At 42.3% G+C, this 23,991-nt stretch overlaps 1 protein-coding gene across 1 annotated transcript in view; it reads left to right on the top strand.

Annotated features, from left to right (window-relative positions):
• ELP3 (elongator acetyltransferase complex subunit 3) overlaps positions 1 to 13,415 on the top strand; it is a 74,225-nt gene extending 60,810 nt beyond the window's left edge. The window contains exon 15 of the mRNA XM_087816568.1: positions 11,863 to 13,415. Coding sequence (XP_087672694.1) covers positions 11,863 to 11,939 — 77 coding nt within the window. The 3' untranslated portion in view covers positions 11,940 to 13,415. The remainder of the gene's footprint in view (positions 1 to 11,862) is intronic.
• Positions 13,416 to 23,991: the final 10,576 nt, after the last annotated feature.

Genomic DNA, 23,991 nt, shown 5'->3' with positions numbered 1-23,991 from the left:
AAGATACTGGTTTCTATAGAGCCTTTCCATTTGGGCATATTTAATTCCAACAGGACATACACAGGCAATTTCTTAATCTTTGGTCAGCCTGGCTTAAACTGTTGTCTCTGACCAGTAGCTCACATTTCCAAGACATTACCTGGTAGATTTAGGGTTTTAGATTGTGGCCACGGGAAAATGTTTTCTTATGCAGCCCCATCCTCTACCTCCCTAAGCAGTTACCCATCATTTATGAATGAATTTCTGGTGTTCTGTTTAGCAGTCCAGAAGCCCCAGATCTGTACCCTATGAGGTCTGTTACCTCTTACTGCAAGTCTTACTTTTTTGATGTAAAATGTGTTTTGTTTTCTAGTGATACATCCACCCCAGACCCCTTTTAGTTACTAATTATTTTTTAGTGATTACCTTGGAGATTATAATTAACATCTTAAACTTATAACAAGCTAGTTTGAATAATATCAGTTTAGTACTAATAGTATGCAAACACTCTGCTCCATTTTGAATTAGATGATTGTGGGCCCTCCTGTGTCAGCCTCCCTGTGAGGAAACAACCTAAGAGCCCTAGGCTAACCCACCAGCATTACCTGTCGCAAGTTACCACAGCAGCTTCTGTTTAGATTCTCCAGGCTTGCTTTGTAAATTACCTACTTTTATTCTTTGTTAATTTTTACTTTGTTATATCTTAGTATTCTACTTCAAAATGGATAGAGGAACCTTTAGGCTGCTGGGTAGCAAGTTGGATCTTCCACCTCCCTCTTCTGTATCTTCTGGGGTGGTAGAGACTAATATCCTAATGTGCTGTGATAATGATTTGCAATAACCAGCTACTTTGAAGAGCTGGGATTATATGTGGGTAACCTTGTAAGATTTTTTTTTTTTTTTAACAGCACAAGAAAAATAATTTTCTCTCAGAAAGTGAGGGTCATTGAGTTAATTGGTTCTTTTTTAAACGTTCAGAATAAAAACCTTTGCTCAGCTCCCCCATCAGAGCGCACTGTTGAAGAGTGACATTTTGCCATCAGACTAAGAGGTCAGTGAGACGTAATAGTCTCATTTCAGTACGAATGAAACTAATGAATACATCTGCCTTGAATTAATGCTGCTAGGCAGATATCAAGCACTCAATAAATAGTTGATTAATTGAAACCAAACGTAATTAAAACAGGTTTTTTTATTTATTTTTATTTCACTGATTTTTTTTATTAAGTAATCATGAATCATCATCTCAATCTTTTGTATCTAATCGAAAAAGTCAGATTTAAGTTTTAAAGTATAGAATTAACATATTTTCTTTTTCAAGTTTGGTTTTAGGAAAGTGATGTGGGCTCAGTATTAATTCAGTCCAACACATAACTAGTGATGGTCAGCCTCGTGTCAAAGAACAGGAATGTATATATACCCCTGTGTTCATTGCAGTGTTATTTATAACAGCCAAGACTTGAGAGCAGACCAGGTGCCCATCTGTAGATGAGTGAATAAAAATGCTGTGGTACCTTTACACATGGAATACTACTATGCGGTAAAAAAGAAGGAATCTTATGTTTTGTGACAGCATGGATGGACCTGGAGAGTATTATGCTAAGTGAAATAAGCCAGTCAGAGAAAGACAAATACCATATGATTTCACTTATATTTGGAATCTATTGAACAAAATAGAATAAAATCAGACTCATAGATACAGAAAACAGACTGACCACTCTTAGAGTGGAGGGGGGTTGGGAGGCTGGGTAAAAAAGGTGAAGGGATTAAGCAAAAAAACACAACTCATAGACACAGATAACAGTATGGTGATTACCAGAGGGGCAGGGGGATAGGGGGAGGTAAAGAGGGGAGAGGGGAAAGGGGATAAGTGGTGATGGAAGGAGACTTGACTTTCGGTGGTAAATACACAATACAGTATACAAATGATGTATTATAGAATTGTATACCTGAAACATAATTTTATTAACCAATTTATCACCCCAATAAATTCAATAAAAATTTTTAAAGAACAGGAATGTACCTCCAGGTTTCTAACTCATTTTCCTGCTTCAGATTGAAAATGTTTGAATTATAAGGCCAGAATTTTTCTTTCCTTGAAGAATTCCAGGAGATAAGACTTTAATATCCAGGCTCCCAGGACAGACTCAATCAATAGTTGATTAATTTTCCTTTATTATTTCTTCCTCTCTTAAAACACATTGGTAATTTTATATAGTTTTTGTAGAGTTGGAATCACCAAACCCAGTTTTGTTTGAATTTCCATATGCATGAACAGTTATTTCCCCATTTATACAAGCATTCACATGGTTGAAATTACATGAATCTTTTCTTCTTTCTCATTTTTAAAAGTTGACAGTAAACTATAACAAATAGACAGGAAAGTTCATCAGATGTTAAACAAATAATCAGCAGCCAAAAAGTGCCCCCTGTTGACTCTTTTCAGTCATGGTCCCCTCTCCCATCCTTGCCTTCTCCCCCCCCCAGGAACCTAACATTTTGTTATTTCCTTCCATTTTTCTTTATATTTCACTACCTCATTATAAATTCCTTAACTATATAGTTTTGTTGGGATCGTTTTTAGTGTATTTTTTTGTTCTAGCTATTTTTGTGCAGCGTTGTAAGATTGAATCACATTTATTTTCATTGATATGTAGGATTCTATTATGCAGATATCTCACAATTGATCTGTTTTACTTTTGCTGGATATTTGAGTAGTTTCTAGTTTGGGCTTATGAAGAGCCTTGTATATGTGTCTTGGGACCATATGTATCTTGGGACACATTTCTATGGAATATATACCTAGCAGTAGCATTGCTGGATTGTAGGGAGTATGTACGTTCAACTCGAACAGCCTGCACAGTAGTTTTCTGAAGTGCTATCAGTTTTCACTGCCATCCGATCATCAGGAATGTGTAAGATTTTCAGTTGTTCGGTGTGATGAGTATGTAGTGGTATCTCTTTGTAGTTTTAATTTACATTCCCTGGTGACTAATAAAGTTGACTACCTTTTCATATGTTTATTGACCATTTAGCTATCATCTTTTCTGAAGTTTCTGTTTATGTGATACATTTTCAAATATCCACAAGACATTATTACTATTATATACATTAAGGATTCATTTAGATATACTGGTATATTTACCACTTTCTTTGCTCTTCAATCCTTGCAGCATCTCTAAGGTAGTTTATTCATTTTCATTGATATATAGGATTCTATGATGCGGATATTAAGTAATCATGAATAATTTATCTGCTTTACTATCTAGGTATTTGGGCAATTTGCAAGTATTATCTCCTTTTTGCCTAAACAATTTATTTTAGTAATAATATGCTGGTAGCAAATTATACCAGTATTGACTGTATGAAATGTCCTTATTTTGCTTCATCCTTGAAGGAAGTTTTCACTGTGTATTGAGTTCCGAGTTTATATTTTACTTTCAGCACCTTCTTTTGTAAGCTTAAATATTCCTGACTTGTCTGTGCTTCCTCTAGGTCAGGGGTGGGGAACATTTTTTCTGCCAAGGGCCATTTGGATATTTATAACATCATTCGAAGGCCATACAAAATTATCAACTTAAAAATTAGCCTGCTTTTTTGATCAAACATGTAATTAGCTCACCCCTAATGTAGTGGCTGGAACTGCGGTTGCCTTGGCAGGGCCAGACATATAACCCGCAGGCCGGACGTTCCCCATACCTGCTCTAGGATCTACTTCCCATCATTATTCCACTCTTACTGCTTCCCCCCCCCGCCGCCCCAAACCCTATATTGCATTTATCTTCGTTTTAAGAAAGATGGCCGCAGTTTATCAAGCTGTTACTGAAAAGTATCTCCCTCCCCAGTCATTCTCACATTTGTAAGCTGTATCTGTTTATAAAGTTTTTTATTGCCTGCCTATGTTATTAGACCCTTTTATGTGCCTTATCTTCTATTCCTTACTGAACTCTGTTAGTGAAGTGGAAATAACGTCATCATGTTTGTTTCATCTAGAGACTTATCAAACAAAGGAGAAAAACTGGACACATGTATAGGAGGTAAGGTGATCAAGACAAGTCAGATGTCCTTTCTGTTCTGTAAAAGAAAGGGATGTGCTGTTAGCAGAGCAGACTTGATCTATAAGGCCGGTGGGGCGGGGCAGAGCCTGGCATTGCTGTAACACAGATGCCGAAGCTCATTAGAAATACTCTGTGCGCCATGGTGTCAAGCAAGCTGGGTCTGAATTCCAGTTCTACTCTCTGAAGCTCAGGTTCCTCACAGGATAATTCCAGTCTTGTTAGGTTTTAAATTAAGTTAGTACATGGTGAGTGTCTAGCACGCGATGCCTGGCACATGTTTACTCAAACAGCGTGTTTCTCCCCTAGCTTTATACTTTAGTATAAACAGCTATAAAGTTGTTGCTCCATTTGTTTGTTTTTAAGTGGAGTTAGTCAGAATCACAACCAAGTTTGATTTTAGGCTCATTTCCTGCTCCTGACTTACTTTCTCTTATAAAAGGACAGTGCATTTATTTCCTGTGTTCTAAGCCTCTGCTCTGGTGTTGAACTTATCTCCCTTGAAAGAAAGGGCTTGCAGCCAATTCTGGTACCACATTGATAATTTACTCCTTTGCCTACTTCTCCCTTTGTTTTCTAATCAGTAGAATTTAAGTAAACAGCTAGGTTTGTTTCATTTTCATCTTTGATTAATCTTCTTAAGAGGCTGTGGCGGGTACATTTTATGTGATTGCCTTTCTTTGTCAGTTTTTGGAATAAACAAAACTGTGCCTTAAGCTAAATGGTATACATCTTCCAAAGAGAGGGTGTGGGATCAGAAAGCAGAGGTGTTCTTTTTCACAGCCAGGGGCTTGAGCTTGCAGGCATCTGGTACAAAAGAAGGATTAGAGAAATGCTGTGGCCCCTGGTCTCAGGTTCACTGGGAGGCCAGCCTTGGAAAGTGGGAAGGAGGCTTTCCCACCAAGTGCTGGCTGGCTTTCTGCTCCTCTCACCCCATCCAGAGTGGGCAGTATTCTGTAATAACACTCTCCCCAGGGGCTGCATTCTGTCTAAGATACCTGCAGCTGAAATAAGCTATTAAAATAATAGGTGGTAATTTTTAATATCTAAAGCTGTTCATACATAGAAAAGTTTATTTTCTTCTCCCAAAAAAAGAGATGTATGTCCTGGGGCAGAGGTGAAGGCCAGGAAGGGAAACACAGGCTGGTCACTAAAACCAAATCTCAGAAGATCACTCTAAGCACATTTCACTGTATTCTTTTCGCCTCATCTTGTCATCATCACAGCTGGTAAAGTGGTGAAGATAAAAATGTACTGTTTCCAAGAATAGAAAAAGGCCCCTGGGGTCCAGGTAAATTCTGGTTGTGAGTTAGGTAACTGGGAGGCTAAAACAAAGCAAGCGCTTGGACTGCGCCCATCCTCCCACCCTCGGTGCTCTAGCAACTGCTGGCTCTGCTGATAAAGCGCCCACCGATTGTTGCCCAGAGGTTCAGCTCTGCCCATTCCCCAGCCAGGGGTCAGCAGAACGGCACACGGGCCATCAAGTGGAGAACTGAGTTACTTGCACAGCCCGCTGCGTCTCTCAAGGGCAGGAGCAGCACTGCTCGGGCCTGTGAGACAGCCTGCCCGCGTCAGTCCAGGAGGTTGGCTGACGTCAACTGCAGTGTAATTGCTTTTTCTTGGCTGGCTAACAAAAGGAAAGTTACTGTGACAAGGGCTGACTAGGAGCCCTAAAAGCATGTAGAGGAGATAGAATGTGGTCCTCATACAGCCCAGGTGGTGATGTGTTCCCTTCTAGGCTGGCTAACAAGACTAATACTATTGCCAGCCTGTTCTGCAGATTGTAGAAATGGGAGGCGAGGATCTTTTTCTAGTAGCAAGAGGCACAAAGAAATACAAGTGGGCTATTCTTAATTTAAAAGAGGTTAGATTGGCTAGAGGTCAAACTTCTTTCCCCAAAATACTTAAAGCTTCCCAGAGGCTCCAGGAATAGACTTTCCATCACTCTGCTATGGCATGTTATTGAAAAGATAGAACAAGGATAAGAGCCTTTCCTTCAAAAAGCCTGGGAGCCTCTCCTCAAGTTGGTGATAGTTTCTGGGCCCAGCCCCTGTGTAAGGCAGAAGTAGAAAGCCCAGGACACCTGGATGCTCTGCTGGAATCATTACTGAGGAATGTTTAGTTAGACCCCCATAAAGATGTTCTTTTAACCAGCAAGCCTAGGAAATCAGGGCACTCTCGATCACTGAACTTTTATTTATTTTATTTTAGAGAGCAGAGGAAGGGGGAGAGAAACATCGATTTGTTGTTCCACTTATTTGCATAATTTCATTGATTGATTCTTGTATGTGCCCTGACCAAGAATTGAACCCACAGCCTTGGCAGATCAGGACGATGCTCTAACCAACTGAGCCACCCAGCCAGGGCTCAGTGAACTTTGTGGCTATCCAACGGCTGTCTAGTCCTGTGTTAGATGTAAGGAACCGCTTCCCTCTTATTGTTGCTGCTGCCGTTTGTGGTAGACAGATATAGGTTGTGGCATGTTTGGAGAAGTATTGTTGACCCTTGAATAACGCAGGTGTTAGGGGCACTCACCACCTGCACAGTCGAAAATCTGCATGTAACCAAGTCAGCCCTCCACGTTTGCACATCGCCAACTGCAGATCCAGACTGCATTGACCCTTGAACAACACAGGTTTGAACTGTGCAGGTCCACTCATGCAAGTGGAAACCTGATTGTTCAAGGGTCAACTGTAAAGGTTTTTTTCTTAATTTAAAAAAGTTTAAAATTACAGTTGACATACAGTAATTAGACATTTATATAACTTATGAAGTGATTACCCCAATAAGTCTAGTAACCATCTGACACCATACAGAGTTATTTACTGTATTATTGACTATATTCCCTCTGCTGTACTTTACATTCCTGTGACTATTTCTATAACAGGCAATTTATACTTTTTAATCCCTTTGCTTTTTTCACCCAAACCATCAGTTTGTTCTCTGTGTCTATGAGCTTGTTTCTGTTTTGTTTTTTAGATTTCACATAAAAGTGAAATCATACGGTATTTGTCTTTTTCCCTCCATGTTGTCACAAATGACAAGATTTCATTTTCATAGCTGAGAATAGTCCATTGTACACATGTGCCTCATCTTCTCTCTCCATTCTCTATCAGTGGACACTTAGGTTGCTTCCATATCTTGGCTTTTGTAAATACTGCTGCAGTGAACATAGGGGTACATATCTTTTTGAATTAGTGTTTTGGGTTTCTTCAGAAAATACCCAGAAGTGGAATTTCTGTGTCATGTGGTAATTCTCTTTTTAATTTCGGGGGGGGGGGGGCACCTCTATACTGTTTTCCACAGTGGCTGCACCATTTTACAGTTCCACCAACAGTGCGCAACGGTTCCCTTTTCTCCACATCCTCTCCAGCACTTGTTTGTTCATCTATTGTCGATAGTCATTCTGACAGGTGCTTTCTCAGTGTGGTTTTAATTTGCATCTCTCTGATGCAATTAGTGACTGAGCGTCTTTTCATATGTCTATTGGCCATCTGTATGTCCTTGGGAGGAATGTCTGTTGAGGTTCTCTGCTCATTTTTTTAGTCAGATTGTTTTTTGGATTTTTTTTGCTGTTAAGTTGTATGAATTCCTTATATATTTTGGATATTAACCTTTGATCATATGTATCATTGGTGACTATCTTCTCCCATTCAGTAGGTTGTCTTTTTGTTTTGTTGATGGTTTCCTTTGCTGTGCAAAAGCTCTTTAACTTGATGTAGTCCCATTTGTTTGTTTTTTCTTGTTTCCCTTGCCCAAGGAGACGTATAAAAAAAAAATATTACTAATACGATGTCAAATTGTTTACTGCCTATTTTCTTCTAGGATTTTTGTGGTTTCAGGTCTTAGATTTAAGTCTTTAATCCATTTTGAGTTTATTTTATATGGTATAAGAAAGTGGTCCAGTTTCATACTTTTGCATGTGTCTCTTCAGTTTTCTTAACACCATTTATTGAAGAGACTGTCTTTACCCCATTGTATATATTCTTGCCTTCTTTGTCATAGGTTAAGTGACCATATAGTCTTGGGTTTCTTAGCTCTCTATTCTGTTCCATTGATCTGTGTGTCTGTTTTTATGACAGTACCATGCTGTTTTGATTACTATGGCCTTGTAATATAATTCGATATCAGGTAGCATGATACCTCCAACTTTATTTTTCTTTCTCAAGACTGCTTTGGCTATTCAGGGTCTTTTGTGGTTCCATATAAATCTTAGGATTATTTGTTCTAGTTCTGTGAAAAAGTCCATTAGTATTTTCATAGCGATTGCATTGAATCTGTAGATTGCTTTGGATATTCATGGTGTTAATTCATCTGAGCCATCAGCGAGTCGTAATCTTTTTGCTGGTAGAGAGTCTTGCCTCAAAATTGATGAAAACACAGTGTCTGTGAAGTTCATTAGAGTGAAACACAGTAAAACGTGGTATGCCTGGACAATAAATCTCCAAACATTTATTGCATGTTGATTACATGCCAGACACTGTACTAACCCCTAATGATATACGTCATTGACTTCAAAGAGCTTACATTCTAGAAGGGGAGGTAGACATACAAGTAAAATAAAAGCACAGCATGATTAAGCTGAGGGGGTAGGTATGAATTCCAGCTTCTTCGTGGATAGGGGAAGTCTGTGCAGAGGTCTCCTGGTGGCAGTGGTGTCCTAGTTGATGAATGGGAGTACACTGTGGAGGGGGAGCTGCTGAGGGGCAGCAAAGCCAACATGGTGGATTAGGGAAATTATTTCTGGCTTGGTGATCTTGGACTACAAGCAGTAAGGTCATTTGTGGCAGGAACTAAAGCTGAAGAAATAAACCAGTCTGGGCATGAAAGACTTTATATACCAGGCCGAGGAATTTGAGCTTTATCTTGGGACAGACTTAAATAGGAGGGTAGCATAGTTCGAATTACCTCTCCGAATTCTGATTTTAAATGGTGACTTTATCTCGTGTGTTTATCACTTGCTGTCCACCATGGCTTTGCTTTGAGACACCTCCATATCTCCCTAGATTATCCCAGTAGCTTCTTACCTGGTCTCCCTGTTTCTGCCCTTGATCACTTATTCATTGAAAAAAAATTTGAGTTCTTTAATATGTGCCAGGCATTGCTCCCAGTACTAGCAGTTCTGCAGTGAATAAAACAGATAAAAATCCCTGACCTCCTGGAGCTTTCGTGCTGTTCTCAAAACAGTAATCAGACTGATCTTTTTCAAATATAAGTCAGTCATGTCTCTCCTTTGATCAAAATCCTTAGATTCACCTGCCCATGCTAGTAGTCTCTACCTGTAACCGAAGATGAGGAAAAGTTGGGTTTATAATATTGACATACCTGTGTCTCTACTGAATGCTGTCATGCCACAGAGCATAGTTCAGTTTGAATGTGGGTTTTAAAGTGGGAGAAAGAGAGGTGGTGGAAGAATGGTTTCTAGCAGGTAGGACTCTAGAAGTGGAAAGCACTGCACTGAAGGACTCCAGAGGCATCTGTGTGATATAGTGATCATTCTGACAGTAGTTTCTTAACCACCTGCCTCTCTTCCTGCTCCTTCTACCTTATTTCACTGAATTCTTTGGGCAAATTGAGCTCTCAAAACACACTGAAGCAACCATTAAATGGATGTGAGTTTTTTTAACATACATGCAATAAAGTACATTTTAAGTGTACCACTTGATTAATTTTTGCTTGTATGTTCCCATGTAACTACTAATTCAGATCAAGATACATTTTCAGCTTTCCAGGGACTCTCTTCTTCCCTCTCTCAGTCCATATCATCTTCTAAATGTAACCAGTTTTCTAATTTCTGTCACCATAAAATTAGTTTTGCCTGTGTTTGAACTTTGTGTTGATGGAATCTTTTATATCTGGTTTCTTTCATGCAAAATAAGGTATGCAATTCATCCATATTGTTGCAGATAGCTTTTTTCTTTGCTGTATACTATTCCATTCTATGAAAACAGCACCATTTATTCTGTTGATAGATATTTGGGTTATTTCCTGTTTTGGATATTATGAATAACATGTCATTTGTTGGATGTAAGAATTCCTCTTTTTACAGAACTTTAGGAGATAGTGCAAACAATAAAGTGTCCATACCTCTCTGAGGGTTTTGAGATGTCTTCCTGTATTCAGTGGTCTGAGCTGCTGCCTGACCCGCCATTCTTCATGTCTTCCTCTTGCTCTACCTCAAGCCACAATGTTGAACAGAAGTAATGATTAGAATGCAAAGACAGGTGATATTGTACAAGATGAGCGTCAGCAATCCTTGGGTTAAAAGGGAAATTCGCCAGTGATCTCTTACCACAGGATATGGTTCTGTTACCTCCATCACATCAGTTTCAGTTCAATTTAGTACTTCAGAAATTTTTGAGGGGGGTAGGAAATCCTATTCCTAAATAGCAGATGTTTAAGCTAAAGAATTAGGCTCGACGTGAAAGAGCTAACAGTTGTTTGTTTTCATGCACAATACTTATCACTAGCAACAAAGTGATGAGCAAGATAGATAGAGCTTCCCATGTACTGAGGCAGACCAGCGACTACGGTCCACTGTGGGGGCCAGGCATTGTAAGGAGAAACTCTGGTTTTCATTTACATTACACAAAGCTGTATGTCCTACAGTTTAACTCAGTTCTGACACTGTGTCCTAGGAGACAGTGTCAGATCCCACAGGTTAAGGGCTCAGCTCCACGAGACGGCGCCCACCTCATTCCAGCTGCCAGTCTGGGTTGTTATCTGTGCTTTTAACCAGTGGGCTATAAATTGTAGGTCCCACAATCCCCTCCTAAGGTTCAGTTAATTTGCTAGAGGCAGCAGCAGGAGGCAAAGACCTGGAACCAGAGAAAGAGCCAGACACACACAGGAACTTAGGGAAATTCACAGAGCCTGGAGCACAGTGTTCAAGGGGAGAGTAGTAGTAGCAAAAGATGGAGCTGGAAATATAATCGGATACTAGATCATGAAAAGCTTTAAAATAATTACAATAACAACCAATATTTCTGAGGAATTGGCCTTTTCCAGACTCTAGACTAATCACATTTCTTGGACTGCCTCATTTAATACTCAGGATCCTTAAAACACAGATGCACTGTTACAGGTGATAAAATTATAGGTCCAGGCCTATATAACTGATCGAAAGCCCATTCTCGGAACCACTCCTATAGATGCTAGTACAGAAGCCATGCTTGAACCTCCTGTGAGCTCAGCTTCTTACATGTGATTGTATTTTGGATTGACTTAAATCAGCTAATGTTCCTTAAATGTATGCAAACATAAAACTGGTATAAACTCTGGGTGCTTATACTGATCATGTATCAAAATAAATCCACCAATTAATACAAACAAAACTATAAACTAATAAAGTTTAGTAGCATTGACTCAGTGTGACTGGTGGTATTTTGCTGATATTGTCGCTCTCAAGGAGTGAGTAGGGCCTACAAGTAAAGCACAGCAAACCTTTGCTCCTGGTGGTCTGTGGAGACCCCATTTTCCCGAACCTCTTGTGTCTCTCAGGCTTCTTGGAAAGCACAATGCTGCTGGGCTTCATTTGGAGGGAAGACATCTCACACTCAGTCCAGCTGAAGTAGTGCTGCCAACAGGACTGTACATATGCAGGCCCTGAAACACAGTTTCTGTATTTTAATGCATATGGAATTCAAAATAATAGAAATGGTCCAAACTTATTAAATTGAGACTCAATCTGGAACGTGGTGTGGTCTGTGAATGAGATGGAGAGGGGAGGAGAGTGGCTACGAGGGGAGCGTTTGCTGGCCTTTGAGGGTTGCTGTGGTTGTGCATAGTAGAGATCCCTTCTTACTTTTGTGGTTTTGCTTCTTCACAGGGGTTGGCACCAGGAATTATTACAGAAAGATTGGCTACAGATTACAAGGCCCATACATGGTGAAGACGCTAAAGTAATAGCCACACCAGTCCACCTTGATGCACCGTTTCTGGCAGAAAGTGGAGATTCCAGATGTCTTGAATACTCAGCAGAGAGGCTAAGCAAACAGATGGACCTACCCTGTCCCCTTGGCAAGAAGCTTCACTCTCATCCTGCCGCTGCGGAGACTGGAAACTGCTTTCAGGGTGGGACCAGGTGTCTGGTGACCAAACACGAAGCCTCTGGTGCTCAGCGCTCCTGTGCCCTCCTGTCCTGCGTGTTCCCAAGAAGTCACTTCAGTTTTCAAGGCTTAAGTCATGTGTCCAGTTTCTAAATTCTGCATGAGGCCAGCAAGTGACTTACTCAGACACACTGGCCAGCAAATGAATCAACTCATTTGGATACCGTAATTCATGAAATAAAGCTAGGTGGTGTTATTTCAGGAGTAAAGTTAGGAGTAACTTATTTATAAGGTAGATTTAGGGACAAAAAGTCAGGTTGAACATAAGAAAACTGACAGATTTGAACTCTGGACTTGAACTGCATAAGCATTCCAGCCCAAGAAAATGAGCTTTTGTTTTATTGCAAATCATTCTGGTGTCTGTGCTCATGTTTGCAGTAACAGTGTGATGGAGAGGAATTGACATGCGTTTATGTTTTAAGCCTGAAACCAGCCTTTTTCATTTGCAAGTCCACCATCTACAATGGGCCATTCTGAACCGCCTCAATTTCACATTTTTTGTCTGTACTTCCTACTCTCTTAACAGCTGCAGAACAGTGTGGGCAGCACTTACTATGCCCAGAGAGATGTTTGGCTTCCCCTTCTGTCTGTCCTGAGCAGGCGGAGTCTGACATACTTGTGTGTTAGGTGGTGTGGCCCTAAATCAAGACTTCCTCCCACAGGAGCTGTTCCCTGCATTTTAATTCTTTAACATAAATTTTGTTTTAAATGGAGAAAAGTAAGAGTTTAACTCACATGAAAGGAAAAAAAAAAAGCAAAACAGGCCCAAATCTAAAAATAGGAAAAAGATTGGCTTTTCAGAGCATCGTCTTATAGAACTGTCTCTGTGTAAGTTGCAGGTAACCTGAGGAGACTCAGCCTGGAGAGGATGAGTTCTTAAGAGCATGGCTTACTAGCACTGTGCCCCTCAGCTTCTGTGGCGTTTACAAAGGTTTACTAAATGGAATTGATTCTTCTAAAAGGTACAAAAAATAAAACCTTCAACAAACTAAGAAGAACTTGTAAGAGGTTTTCCTCTCCCTGTAAATGCAGTGACATCTGCCGTGAATTTACAGGATTGAGTTTTCAGCCTGTGACACTGTTCACTTCCTCCTGGGTGCTGTCTGCCATTTCATTAAACTGCCACGAGGCAAATGGCATCGCCTTTCTCGTGGGCTCTGTAGAACTACGAAGGCTCTTCATGAGTGTAATTTAGGGAATTTATCTGCTTCTCAATTATGCCTGTTTTCCCTTTAAAAATGAAACTGTTAAACTAATAAAGCATATACCGTAATGGCTGTTTGCACACATCACTGAAGCCAGAACGGACAGCATGCTGGCCCAGGCTTTCCTCCACCTGCAGTGACCTTGACTTACTGCACAGGGCTCTCTGGGCCTCCAAGTTCTCATCTGCCCTGTTTACGTAAATGTATCAAAGTCTGTAAGGTGCAGGCAAGTACTTTATGTAAAAAGGCATTCACACTTAAGGCTCATTTTTAAATGACAATTTAGAGCAAGATTTTAAAACAAAATTGCCTAGGAACTTGCCCGTTTCTAATGGGTAACAGTCATTGTTTCATCTGGATTTTCATCTCGGGGCTCAGGAGTACCTACCTAGCGCGTCCTCAGTCTTGCTTGGAGTGAGACTCCTAGCCTTATGCAGAGATGCAGAACTTCTAAAGCTTCACCGGGTGCAGTCCCTGCAGCGTTCTGTCTCTAGAACCAGCTTCTCTGCTGACTGCCCAGGACCTTTCCTGGCACTCGTGGTACTTGGCACTTCTGCGGCTTGGCCAGCCTGGCCCTCCCAGAGATGCGTGCTCCTCAGTAGAACAGGCCGCCTCGTAAGAAAGATCCGTTAGGCACGACTCCGCCGCCTCTGCACGAAACCTTGAGAGCTACAGCTTGCGTTTTCTGATCTGCATTGAGCAACTGAGCAACCACCTCAAATCCAAATAGCTCTGCTCAGTTCAGCTTCTTGTGAAATCACCTGGAGAGTTTAAAAATATATATATATATATATATATATATATATGTGTGTGTGTGTATATATATATATATCTCAAAATCAGACTGAAATCTATTTGAATAGAAAATGAGATTTTAAAAAAATACATTATCGCCCAGTGAAAGGATGAAAAGCTCAATGTGGAAATGAATGAACTCCTTTTAAAGGAAAAAGTTTCCACTGACCCAGGAGAATACAGAGATGCACAACTTTAAATCCGAAGCCCATTCACGGAAAACATCTTTCAGATAATAAATTTTCATTTCCAAAGCTGGTCTTTTTAAGATTATCATTTAATTGAAAACAAACATTTGTTCACAGAGAACTCACAGACCCCAGAGATTACGAAAGACCTCACCAGCTAGGTTCTGAAAACCTGGGCTCCTCCATTAACTCAAGCTTTGTGGGCAGGTCCCCTTACCTGGAGCTGGAACTTCCCATTTGTCACGTGAGACACACGCCCATCTCTCAGGGTAAGGGCGGTCACATAAATCTAGGGTTGCGAATTGACAAAACCATACTTTGAAGGACAAGAGACTAGCTGAGACTTTGCAACAGCAAAAAGCATTTTTAAATATCCCTCTAATTCTGGGGGCTTCCCAGCAAGGTGTCCAGTGATCACTGTGTGCACTAAGCAGCTGTGTCCCCTTAGGGAGTCCCGGGGGGTGGGGAGAGGGGTGGCGCCGCATTTCCGTATGCTAGAGTTGTGTATGCCAACAGTACATTGGTGTGTCAGTCTGTGAAGGGAGTTCCAAACACTAAGTTTACTGGCTCTTTAAAGAAACTGATTTTAACAGACAATCAAATACATGCCTATAAAAGTAGCAAACCAGCTGCTGCTCTGCATCCAGATGTGCAGCATTATCTCCTACCTCTGTCTTCACACACTTCGAATACCCTTGTGCACCTGGAGAGCCCCCCCTCCTCCAGGGAAGAAACTGCCATCTACCAAGCCCCCCCGCGTGCTGTACCCTGCACAGAACCCTTGCATCCTTCAGCCAGGTGATCCTCACTGCAGCCCCCAATTAACCACTGAGGACACGGGCCTAAAATCAGGGCCACCACGTTGCCCGTTCCAGGCAGTGCCAGTCCTAAAATGCCTGTGGCTCACACACTATAATACGCAACATGTCCCTGGAGCGGCCCAGCCGGCAGCCCTGATCTCAGCCGCTAAGTGGGTTTAGGAGTCGAACCTGAGCCAGTGACTTTCGCTCCACTCTATCTCACATTTCCCTTCTTAGGGAGAAGAAAGTTTCACTTACGTTCAAAGAGGACCCTAACAGCTATTGAGCAGCACGTCTGTGCTTTCACGTCATTTCATCCTTGCAACAACCAGCCTGTGAGGAAAGTCCTATCTCAGTTTTTACAGTTGCAGGTAGTGGACGGGAATGGTTTCATCAGGAGAGCATGCAAAGCAAACAGCCTGCTCATTTTTAAAAAGTGAAAATAGCTTTTCTAAAAATTATACATGCTCATTATGGAAATAAATTTGAAATAAAACAAAAAGCACAAGATAATCTGAACGAATGCTTTTATATAAAAATTCACACCATCACAGGCAACTGTGCTAAGCCCTGCGGTCAATGTCCTTCCATCCATCTCCCCCCAGATACACGCGCGATCAGTTTTGCATAAAACGGCTACACCGTGTTGCTTTGCAACCTTGACAAAATGTCATGGGAACATCTCATGTCAATGCACACGGCTCTTGCATCATCCTTTTTAATGACTAATGTTCCACTGTCTGTAGGTACCACTATTTAAGCAGGTCTTTCATATCTTACATTCTTTTATATTATTGTCACAACAGCTAGACTCGTGGATTAAGCGTGAGGGCTGCACACGTTATTGACTCAATAGTAAGGTTTGCTTTAAGTTTTTATCTAAAAGCATTCACTCACCCATGGCAGGCTTCCTCGGTGGCCCTCCCTGTCGTTCTACCCCCAAGTCTTTCAGCCCTCCCTTCGTTTCAGTCCTTCAGGAGGTGGGGGAGGAGCACACCTGTCTGGCAGCTTGGCCTTTTCCATTAAGAAAGCGGCAGCACATTTGATCGTGAACAAGTCCCATCAAACAAAATGTCAAGCTGCCGGTTCACTGAAAGGTACTGGAGCGTAAACATGCTTCTATTGAGGTTAGAGGTGACCGCACCTTACATTTTCTCCCCTGATAGAAGTTACTGTTTCAAGACAGATTCCCTTGCCAGCTAAAGCCTGCAGAGAAGGTTATTTTCTTGCCACAGGACTGATCTTGTCTGGAAGGTGACAGTAGCTACTGTCCCAACCAGGGCATGTGGGGAAGGGCTCAGCACTTGGGCCCCTCAAGGGAAAGCAGGCCCAGTGGTCAGCTAGCTGCCTGGGTTGGAGGCTTCTGCCTCTGTGTAGCTTTGCAAGAACTACGGTCTTGGACTATGGTGTGTTTGGGGTGTTGGGGCAGCAGGTAAAGGATCATTTACATCTACCTGAAGAAAAGGAAAGGAAGGAAACCGGGGAAAGAGGAAGAAAAGGAAATAACATCTTTGAACAGAGAGGCCTGGTATTGACCTCACAATTATCCTCTGAGGCAGGAGTTACAGTCTCCATTTTACAAATGAGAAACCAGGGTTCAAAACCGGTAAGTAAATTAACCAAGGCCACAGCCAGTGAGTGAAGAGCTGAATATAACGGCAACAAACTGACATTCGCAAACTCATAAAGCTTCAAGGATTCTAATACCTACGGGCAATGGGGGCTCTAGAATTTCTAAAAGGGTTTCAGGATAGCAATTGGATTGGGAAAGGTGTGGGGTTTTTTGAAGCTATATTTGCCTAATAGATACTGTTTGCCCTCCACCCCACCTTCCTGAAGCCACTTCTTGGCACAACTGCCAATTAGCTCTTCCTTGAAAAAATACAGCCAAGAGATACATCTAAATAAAGGACTAAGAATAGGGGCAATGCGGAAAGAAAACCAGCAGTAAGTAACCAATCTAGTTAAAGAGAGAACTGAAACTAAGTTGCTGTTACAGAAAAGAATGAAAGCTGGGTTGAAGTAAGGATTGAATACTCATCTAGTTTTGCTCCCACCCAAAGCTCACACATACACACAAAGGGGATTTTTAAAAAACAAAACAAACACCACATGCCCAGCCAGGCGTGGCTCAGTGGTTGAGCAATGACCTAGGATCCAAGACATAGAGGTTCGATTCCCAGTCAGGGCACATGCCCAGGTTTCGGGCTCAATCCCCAGCAGGGGGCGTGCAGGAGGCAGCCGATCAATGACTCTCATCATTGATGTTTCTGTCTCTCCCTCTCCCTCTCTTTGAAATCAATAAAGATATATTTTTTAAAACACAAAAAAACAAGCACCATAAATCCACAAGAACAGGAAGAAAAGACAAAAAGACAAAAGTGGTAAGATTTTGGAAGCAGTACAGCAGATGGACAGTAGCAACTCAGCAGTTACCAGGCAGTGGGGAAAGTTGGAGCCAATACAATTTATATCACAGAAACGTCCAAAGCCCCTGGGACTGACATCACACACTGGAGAGCAAGGGAAGACAAGACGCCCAAACGAGGAGGACTGATGAAAGCTGACAGCACCTAGGTCCCCATTCCCGTTTCCTCCACGAAGCGATGCTCTCTTCCCGCCTCAGCCGTAGTCGGGAGGGTGATTCTCTGAAGTGGTCACACAGGACCTTTGGAAAGAGAACTCTAGACATAGCTGAAGGTCAGGGTAATGGAACAGAACGCCTGAGCCCACGTGTACCAAATAGTACTGGCACTTCAGTCGTCTTCCCCAAGTCGTTTTCAGAAAGCTGGCGGCTAGACCTTTTCCCTATAAGTCAGAAACTGAAAGGCTCTTCTGGACAATCTAGCCAGCGCTAGAGAAAAGACCCCTAAGTACCGTCATATGTAAGTTTCTCAAGAAACAATCCGGATGGCCACTACACAGCAACATCCGTAAGCTCCCTTGTTAGGGACTGAATGTGTCCCCCCAAAGTTCATATATTGAAGCCCACCCCTCAGTGTGACTGTATTTGGAGATAGGGCCTTCTTGAAGGTAAAGTTAAGTGGGGTCGTAAGGGTGGAGCCTTGATCCAACAACATTAGTGCCCTCATAAGGAGAGACGACAGAGGAAAGTGGCGTCACAAGATGGTGACATTAGTCCCTTTTGACTATGCTCCCCCTACAAGAAGAACAAACAACTCTTCTTGTCAAACATGGACAAGACACCACTGAGAGAATTCTAGATACAGGGGTGGGGCTAAAGCAACCCCTGCACCACAGAGACCAAAACATCACATTCCTAGGATGCGAGGAGCAGCTTCACACTGACTACACTGCCCCTCCCCAGGCCAGTGCAGCACCACACCAAGGGGTTTCCTCAGCACCTACGGCTCTCCCGGGGGAAAAGAGCCTCTGGTGAACATCTAGCTCCCCCAGCATTCTGGGTCACTTCATGGGATCCCCCACTCTGGTCTTGCCCCATAGGGATTGCAGGGGAATCTGCGGGCCTTGAGCCCTGGGAATCTAATTGTGACAGAGAAGGGGGAGGAGCTTGTAACAGCCAGCACTCCCGTCTTGGCAGACCAAGTTCCTACCTGCAGTGCCCAAGTAGTAATCCCACCCGTCGCAGCTGTTTTGCCCATCTGCAGAGCCAAGGCAGTGACATAGTCTGACCAGGAGGCTCAGCGGGATGCGTGTCTGCCTGATCCAGGTCTTCAAACAAAGAGCTTTGCCAGCTCTAGAGCCTGGTCTGCGCCCACCGGGGCAGGGGAGCTGAGTCATAGCCTTGTTCACAAGCTCCTCTCCACCAGAAAGCCTAATTGGGGACACCGGGAAGCTGCATGGCCCAGCCACGCTCGAGCAGAGCGTAGAGCAGGCGGAGCTGATCGTGCACGGAGCAGAAGCAGTGGCACCATTCAGCCAGGGGGCTTGGAGAACGGGCCCACTTGAGTTAAGACCACAAACAGCATTGGCACCCTTGGAGCTGGTTCTCTCACTCCACCTTGGCAGGGAAACTAGTTCGTAGCCCCAGGGAAACCCACTGCGGAATACAGCCTTCAGCTGCCTACCAGGGAACCTAACCAGAATACATCGGAAGCTGCGTAGCCCATCGAACTGCTCTGCTTACAGAGGCACTTGAGCAGAGAGCAAAGCCCATGGCTTTTCCCATCTGCAGAGCAAACCTAGTGGCCCTGACTGGCTAGGAAATTCAGTGCGGTCATGCCTGATTCCGGTCCCCAAAGAATAAGCTGTGCAGTCACGAGGCCTGCCCTGCTGCCCTGTGAGGGCAGGGAAGCTAATTCATAGCCCCATCTACTGCTGAGTATAGTACCCAGATCTGACCCCCTAGTAAGCCTGACCAGAGAACCCAGGCAACTTCAGAGCTCATCCTACAGCCTTGCTTGGGCAGGGAACCCAGCCAGCAGTCTTATCTAAGGGAACCAATCAGCCAGTGAGCAGAAACCCTCCATCCCAACCTCGGAGTTCAGGTAGTGGCCTCACCCAAAAACGGACCCTTTTAGCAAGTCCCGCCTGCTCAAGGATATCACCAGCAGACATGACCAGAATCCAAACTGAGCTGGTTGGTGACAAACTGTCTCTGCCAAAGGGAACCTGTAAATTCTGGAAGAGGAGAATTTACAGGTTCCCTTTACTGACTCAAATGTTCAGATGCCAAAGTAAGGAATCAAGGATTGCAAAATATCAGGTAAACATGTTACCACCAAAGGAAACCAACAAAGCTCCAATAACCCTAGAGAAAAGGAGATCTATGAACTATCAAACAAATAATTCAGAATAATCCTCTTAAGGAAGTTTAATGAACTATAAGAGCACACGGGCAACTAAACAAAGTTACGAAAGCAATGCATGAACAAAATGAGAGAGTTCAAGAAAGAAATGGGAAAGAAAAGAAAAAATAGGAGATTCCAAGATGGTGCAGACTGAGTGGAAGCCACACTGACACTCTCCCGGGACTAATTTGGATTTACAACTAAAACGTAGAAAAAACATCCTGAACACCATCCTGAAAACCAACTGAAGACAAGCTGGAGAGCACCCTCATAACCCAGGAGGAAAAGTAGAGACTGCAAGGAGACTGGTAGGAAATGCGGACGCTAGAGGGCTACGCCGCTCCCACAAGCAGCAGCTGAAGGTCCGGAGGGAGGGAGATCTCAGCTGGGGGGTGTTCCCACTGAGGACTCTGGGGCCTAAACCCCAGGCTGGGCTCCCCAGCCCAGGGCACCAGAACTGAGAAAGGTGCCCACATAACATGTGGCTGTGAAAAGCAGCAGGGTTTCTGCCTGCCAGGGAGAGGCAGCTGGAACCGCAGGCACCCTCTTAAAGAGCCAACACACAATGTTTCGTGTGCAGCCACTCACCTTGGGCTCCGGCGGAGGGGGAGTGGAGTGGACTGGAGCTGTGTGGGGAGAATCTGGGGAGTCATTCCCCCAGACTGTGGGGGACATCTTTCTTGGGAGGCGAACTTTCGGCTTTTGCCTGAGGGGGGAAGCAATTTCCCCACCCTGCTGGAGAGCCTCTCGCCCTGCCCAGAGGAGTTTCTACAGCCTGAGGCTTGTTAAGAGACTGATAACAACTAGCCACCCCGTCCTGTGGAGCTTCTACAGCCTGAGGCTCATTAAGAGGATCAGATTAACAAGTCTTCAGACTGAGGCAGACCTCAGGGTGCTTTGAGTTTTTGCCTGATCTGTTTTGGGACCTGGGCCTTAGAAAAGCAGACTTTGTTGTGCATCTCAGTCCTGTCCAAATGCATCCAGCTCCAGCAGTGGAGACTTCAAGCCCGGGGATTGTTGATAGCCCCAAACAGGGTACTCAGGGCCAGTCACAAACTGCATCTGACATTGGCCTGTACAAGAGACCCACCAAAAAGACTGTGAGTCCTAGCAGATCTACCTAACATTTAGCCAAAATGGGGAGACCAAAAAACAAGCCCCAAATGAAAGAACAAGAGAAGTCTCCAGAAAAGAGCCCAATGAAACAGAGATAAGCAACCTCTCAGATATAGAGTTTAGAATACCGATTGTAAGGATGCTCAGCAGCATGAAAAAAGATTTGGAAACTATGAAAAATGACCAGTCAGAAATGAAGAATTACATAGCAGAAATAAAGGTTACATTAGAAGGAATAAACAGCAGATTATAAGAAGCTGAGGATCGGATCAGTGTATTAGAAGACAGGGTAGAAAAAAATCTCTCAATCAGAGACCCAAAACCAAAAAGCAATTTAAAAACAGGAGGACAGTCTAAGGGAGCTGTGGGACAGCATAAACTGTAACAATATTCATATTATAGGAGTGCCAGAGGAGGTTGAAAGTAAGCAGGGGTTAGAGAACCTATTTGATGAAATAATGGCAGAAAACTTCCCTAACCTGGTCAAGGAAAAAGGCACACAGGTTTTGAGGCACAGAGAGTCCCAAGCAAGAAGAATCCAAAGAGGTCCACGCCCAGACACATCATAATTAAAATGTCAAAAATCCAAGACAAAGAATCTTAAAGGAAGCTAGAGAAAAGCAAACTGTTACCTACAAAGGAGCTCCCATAAGGCTGTCATCTGACTTCTCATCAGAAACTCTATAGGCCAGAAGGGAATGGCATGAAGTATTCAAGGTAATGCAAAAGAACGATCTGAAACCAAGACTACTCTATTCAGCAAGATTATCAATCAAGCTGGATGGTGAAATAAAGAGCTTCCGAGACAAAAAAAAGGTTAAAAGACTTATTCACTACAAAACCAGCATTACAGGAAATGTTAAAGGGACTGCTATAATTAGAATTAGAAATAAAGAGAATGAGAAACAGCTATAAAGAAACAAAATGTCAGTAGGTATCTTTCAATAATAACCTTAAATGTAAAAGGATTAAATTCACCAATAAAGAGATGTAGGGTGGCTGAATGGATAAGAAAACATGACCCAATTATATGCTGTCTACAAGACACCCACCTCAGAACAAAAGACTCATACAGGCTGAGAGTGAAGGGATGGAAAAAAATTTTCCATGCAAATGGAAATGAAAAAAAAGCTGGGGTAGCAATACTCATATCAGACAAAATAGACTTCAAAATGAAGACCATAATGAGAGACAAGAAAGGTCATTACATAATGCTAACAGGATCAATCCAGCAAGAGGATATAACCCTGATAAACATATATGCACCCAATATAGAAGCACCTAAATTTATTAAAAAACTTCTAGAGGACTTTAAGGGACAGATCGACAGCAGTACAGTCATACTCAGGGACTTTAACACCCCACTGACTTTACTGGATAGGTCTTCCAGACAAAAAATCAACAAGGAAACAGTGACCCTAAATGACACACTAGATCAGATGGATTTAATCGACATTTACAGAACATTCTACCCCAAAACTGTAGAATATACATTCTTCTCAAGTGCACACAGGACATTCTCAAAGATAGACCACATGTTAGGACACAAAACAAGTCTCTATAAGTTCAAGAGAATGGAAATCATATCAAGCATCTTCTTGGATCACAATGGCATGAAACTAGAAATCAACTACAATAAAAACACTAAAAGACATTTAAACGCATGGAGACTGAAAAGCATGTTTTTAAACAATGAATGGGTTACCAGAGAGACCAAGAAAGAAAGAAAAAACTTCCTGGAAACAAATGAAAATGAACACACAACAACTCCACATCTATGGGACACAATGAAAGCAGTCCTGAGAGGGAAGTTTATAGCACTACAAGCCTACCTCAAAAAACAAGAAAAACTTCTAATAGACTCTTTAACCCTACAACTCAAAAACTTAGAAAGGGAACAACAAGAAAAGTCTAGAGTAAGTAGAAGGAAAGAAATAATAAAGATTAGAACAGAAATAAATGACATAGAGACTAAAAAAACAATACAAAAGATCAATGAAACCAAGAGCTGGTTCTTTGAAAAGATAAAAAAGATTGATGAACCTTTAGCCAGACTCATCAAGAAACAAATAGAGAGGACCCAAATAAAAAAAATCAGAGATGAAAGAGGTGAAATAACAACTGACCCAACAGAAATACAAAGGATTGTAAGAAAATACTATTAACTAAATGCCACCAAGCTGGACAACCTGGATGAAATGGATAAATTCCTAAAAAAATACAACCTTTCAGAACCCAATCAGGAAGAGTCAGAAAGTTTAAATAGGCCAATATCTGCTGATGAAGTTGAAGCAGTAATCCAAGGGCTCCCAGCACACAAAAGCCCTGGCCCAGATGGCTTCACAGGAGAGTTTTACCAAACATACAAAGAAGAATTAACACCTATCCTCCTCAAACTATTTCAAAAAATCCAAGAGGAAGGAACACTTCCAGACTCTTTTTACAAGGCCAGCATTAGCCTAATTCCAAAACCAGATAAAGATACTACAAAGAAAGAGAATTATAGGCCAATATGCCTGATGAACATAGACGCTAAAATCCTCAACAAAATATTAGCAAATCGGATCCAGCAATACATTAAAAAGATCATACATCATGACCAAGTGGAATTTATTCCAGGGATGCAAGGCTGGTACAATATTAGCAAATCAATAAATGTGATACATCACATAAACAAATTGAAAGATAAAAATCACATGATCATATCAATAGATGCAGAAAAAGCATTCAATAAAATCCAACACCCATTTTTGATCAAAACTCTCAGCAAAATGGGAATAGAGGGATCATACCTCAACATAACAAAAGCCACATATGACAAACCCACAGCCAACATCATACTCAGTGGGCAAAAATTAAAACCATTTCCCCTAAGAACAGGAACAAGACAGGGGTGTCCACTTTCACCACTCTTGTTCAACATAGTACTGGAAGTCCTATTCAAAGCAATTAGACAAGAAGAAAACATAAAAG

This window comes from Miniopterus natalensis, chromosome 4, assembly GCF_054644295.1.
Source record: "Miniopterus natalensis isolate mMinNat1 chromosome 4, mMinNat1.hap1, whole genome shotgun sequence".
Classification (NCBI taxonomy): domain Eukaryota; kingdom Metazoa; phylum Chordata; class Mammalia; order Chiroptera; family Miniopteridae; genus Miniopterus; species Miniopterus natalensis.
This window is presented reverse-complemented; position numbering and strand designations above follow the sequence as displayed.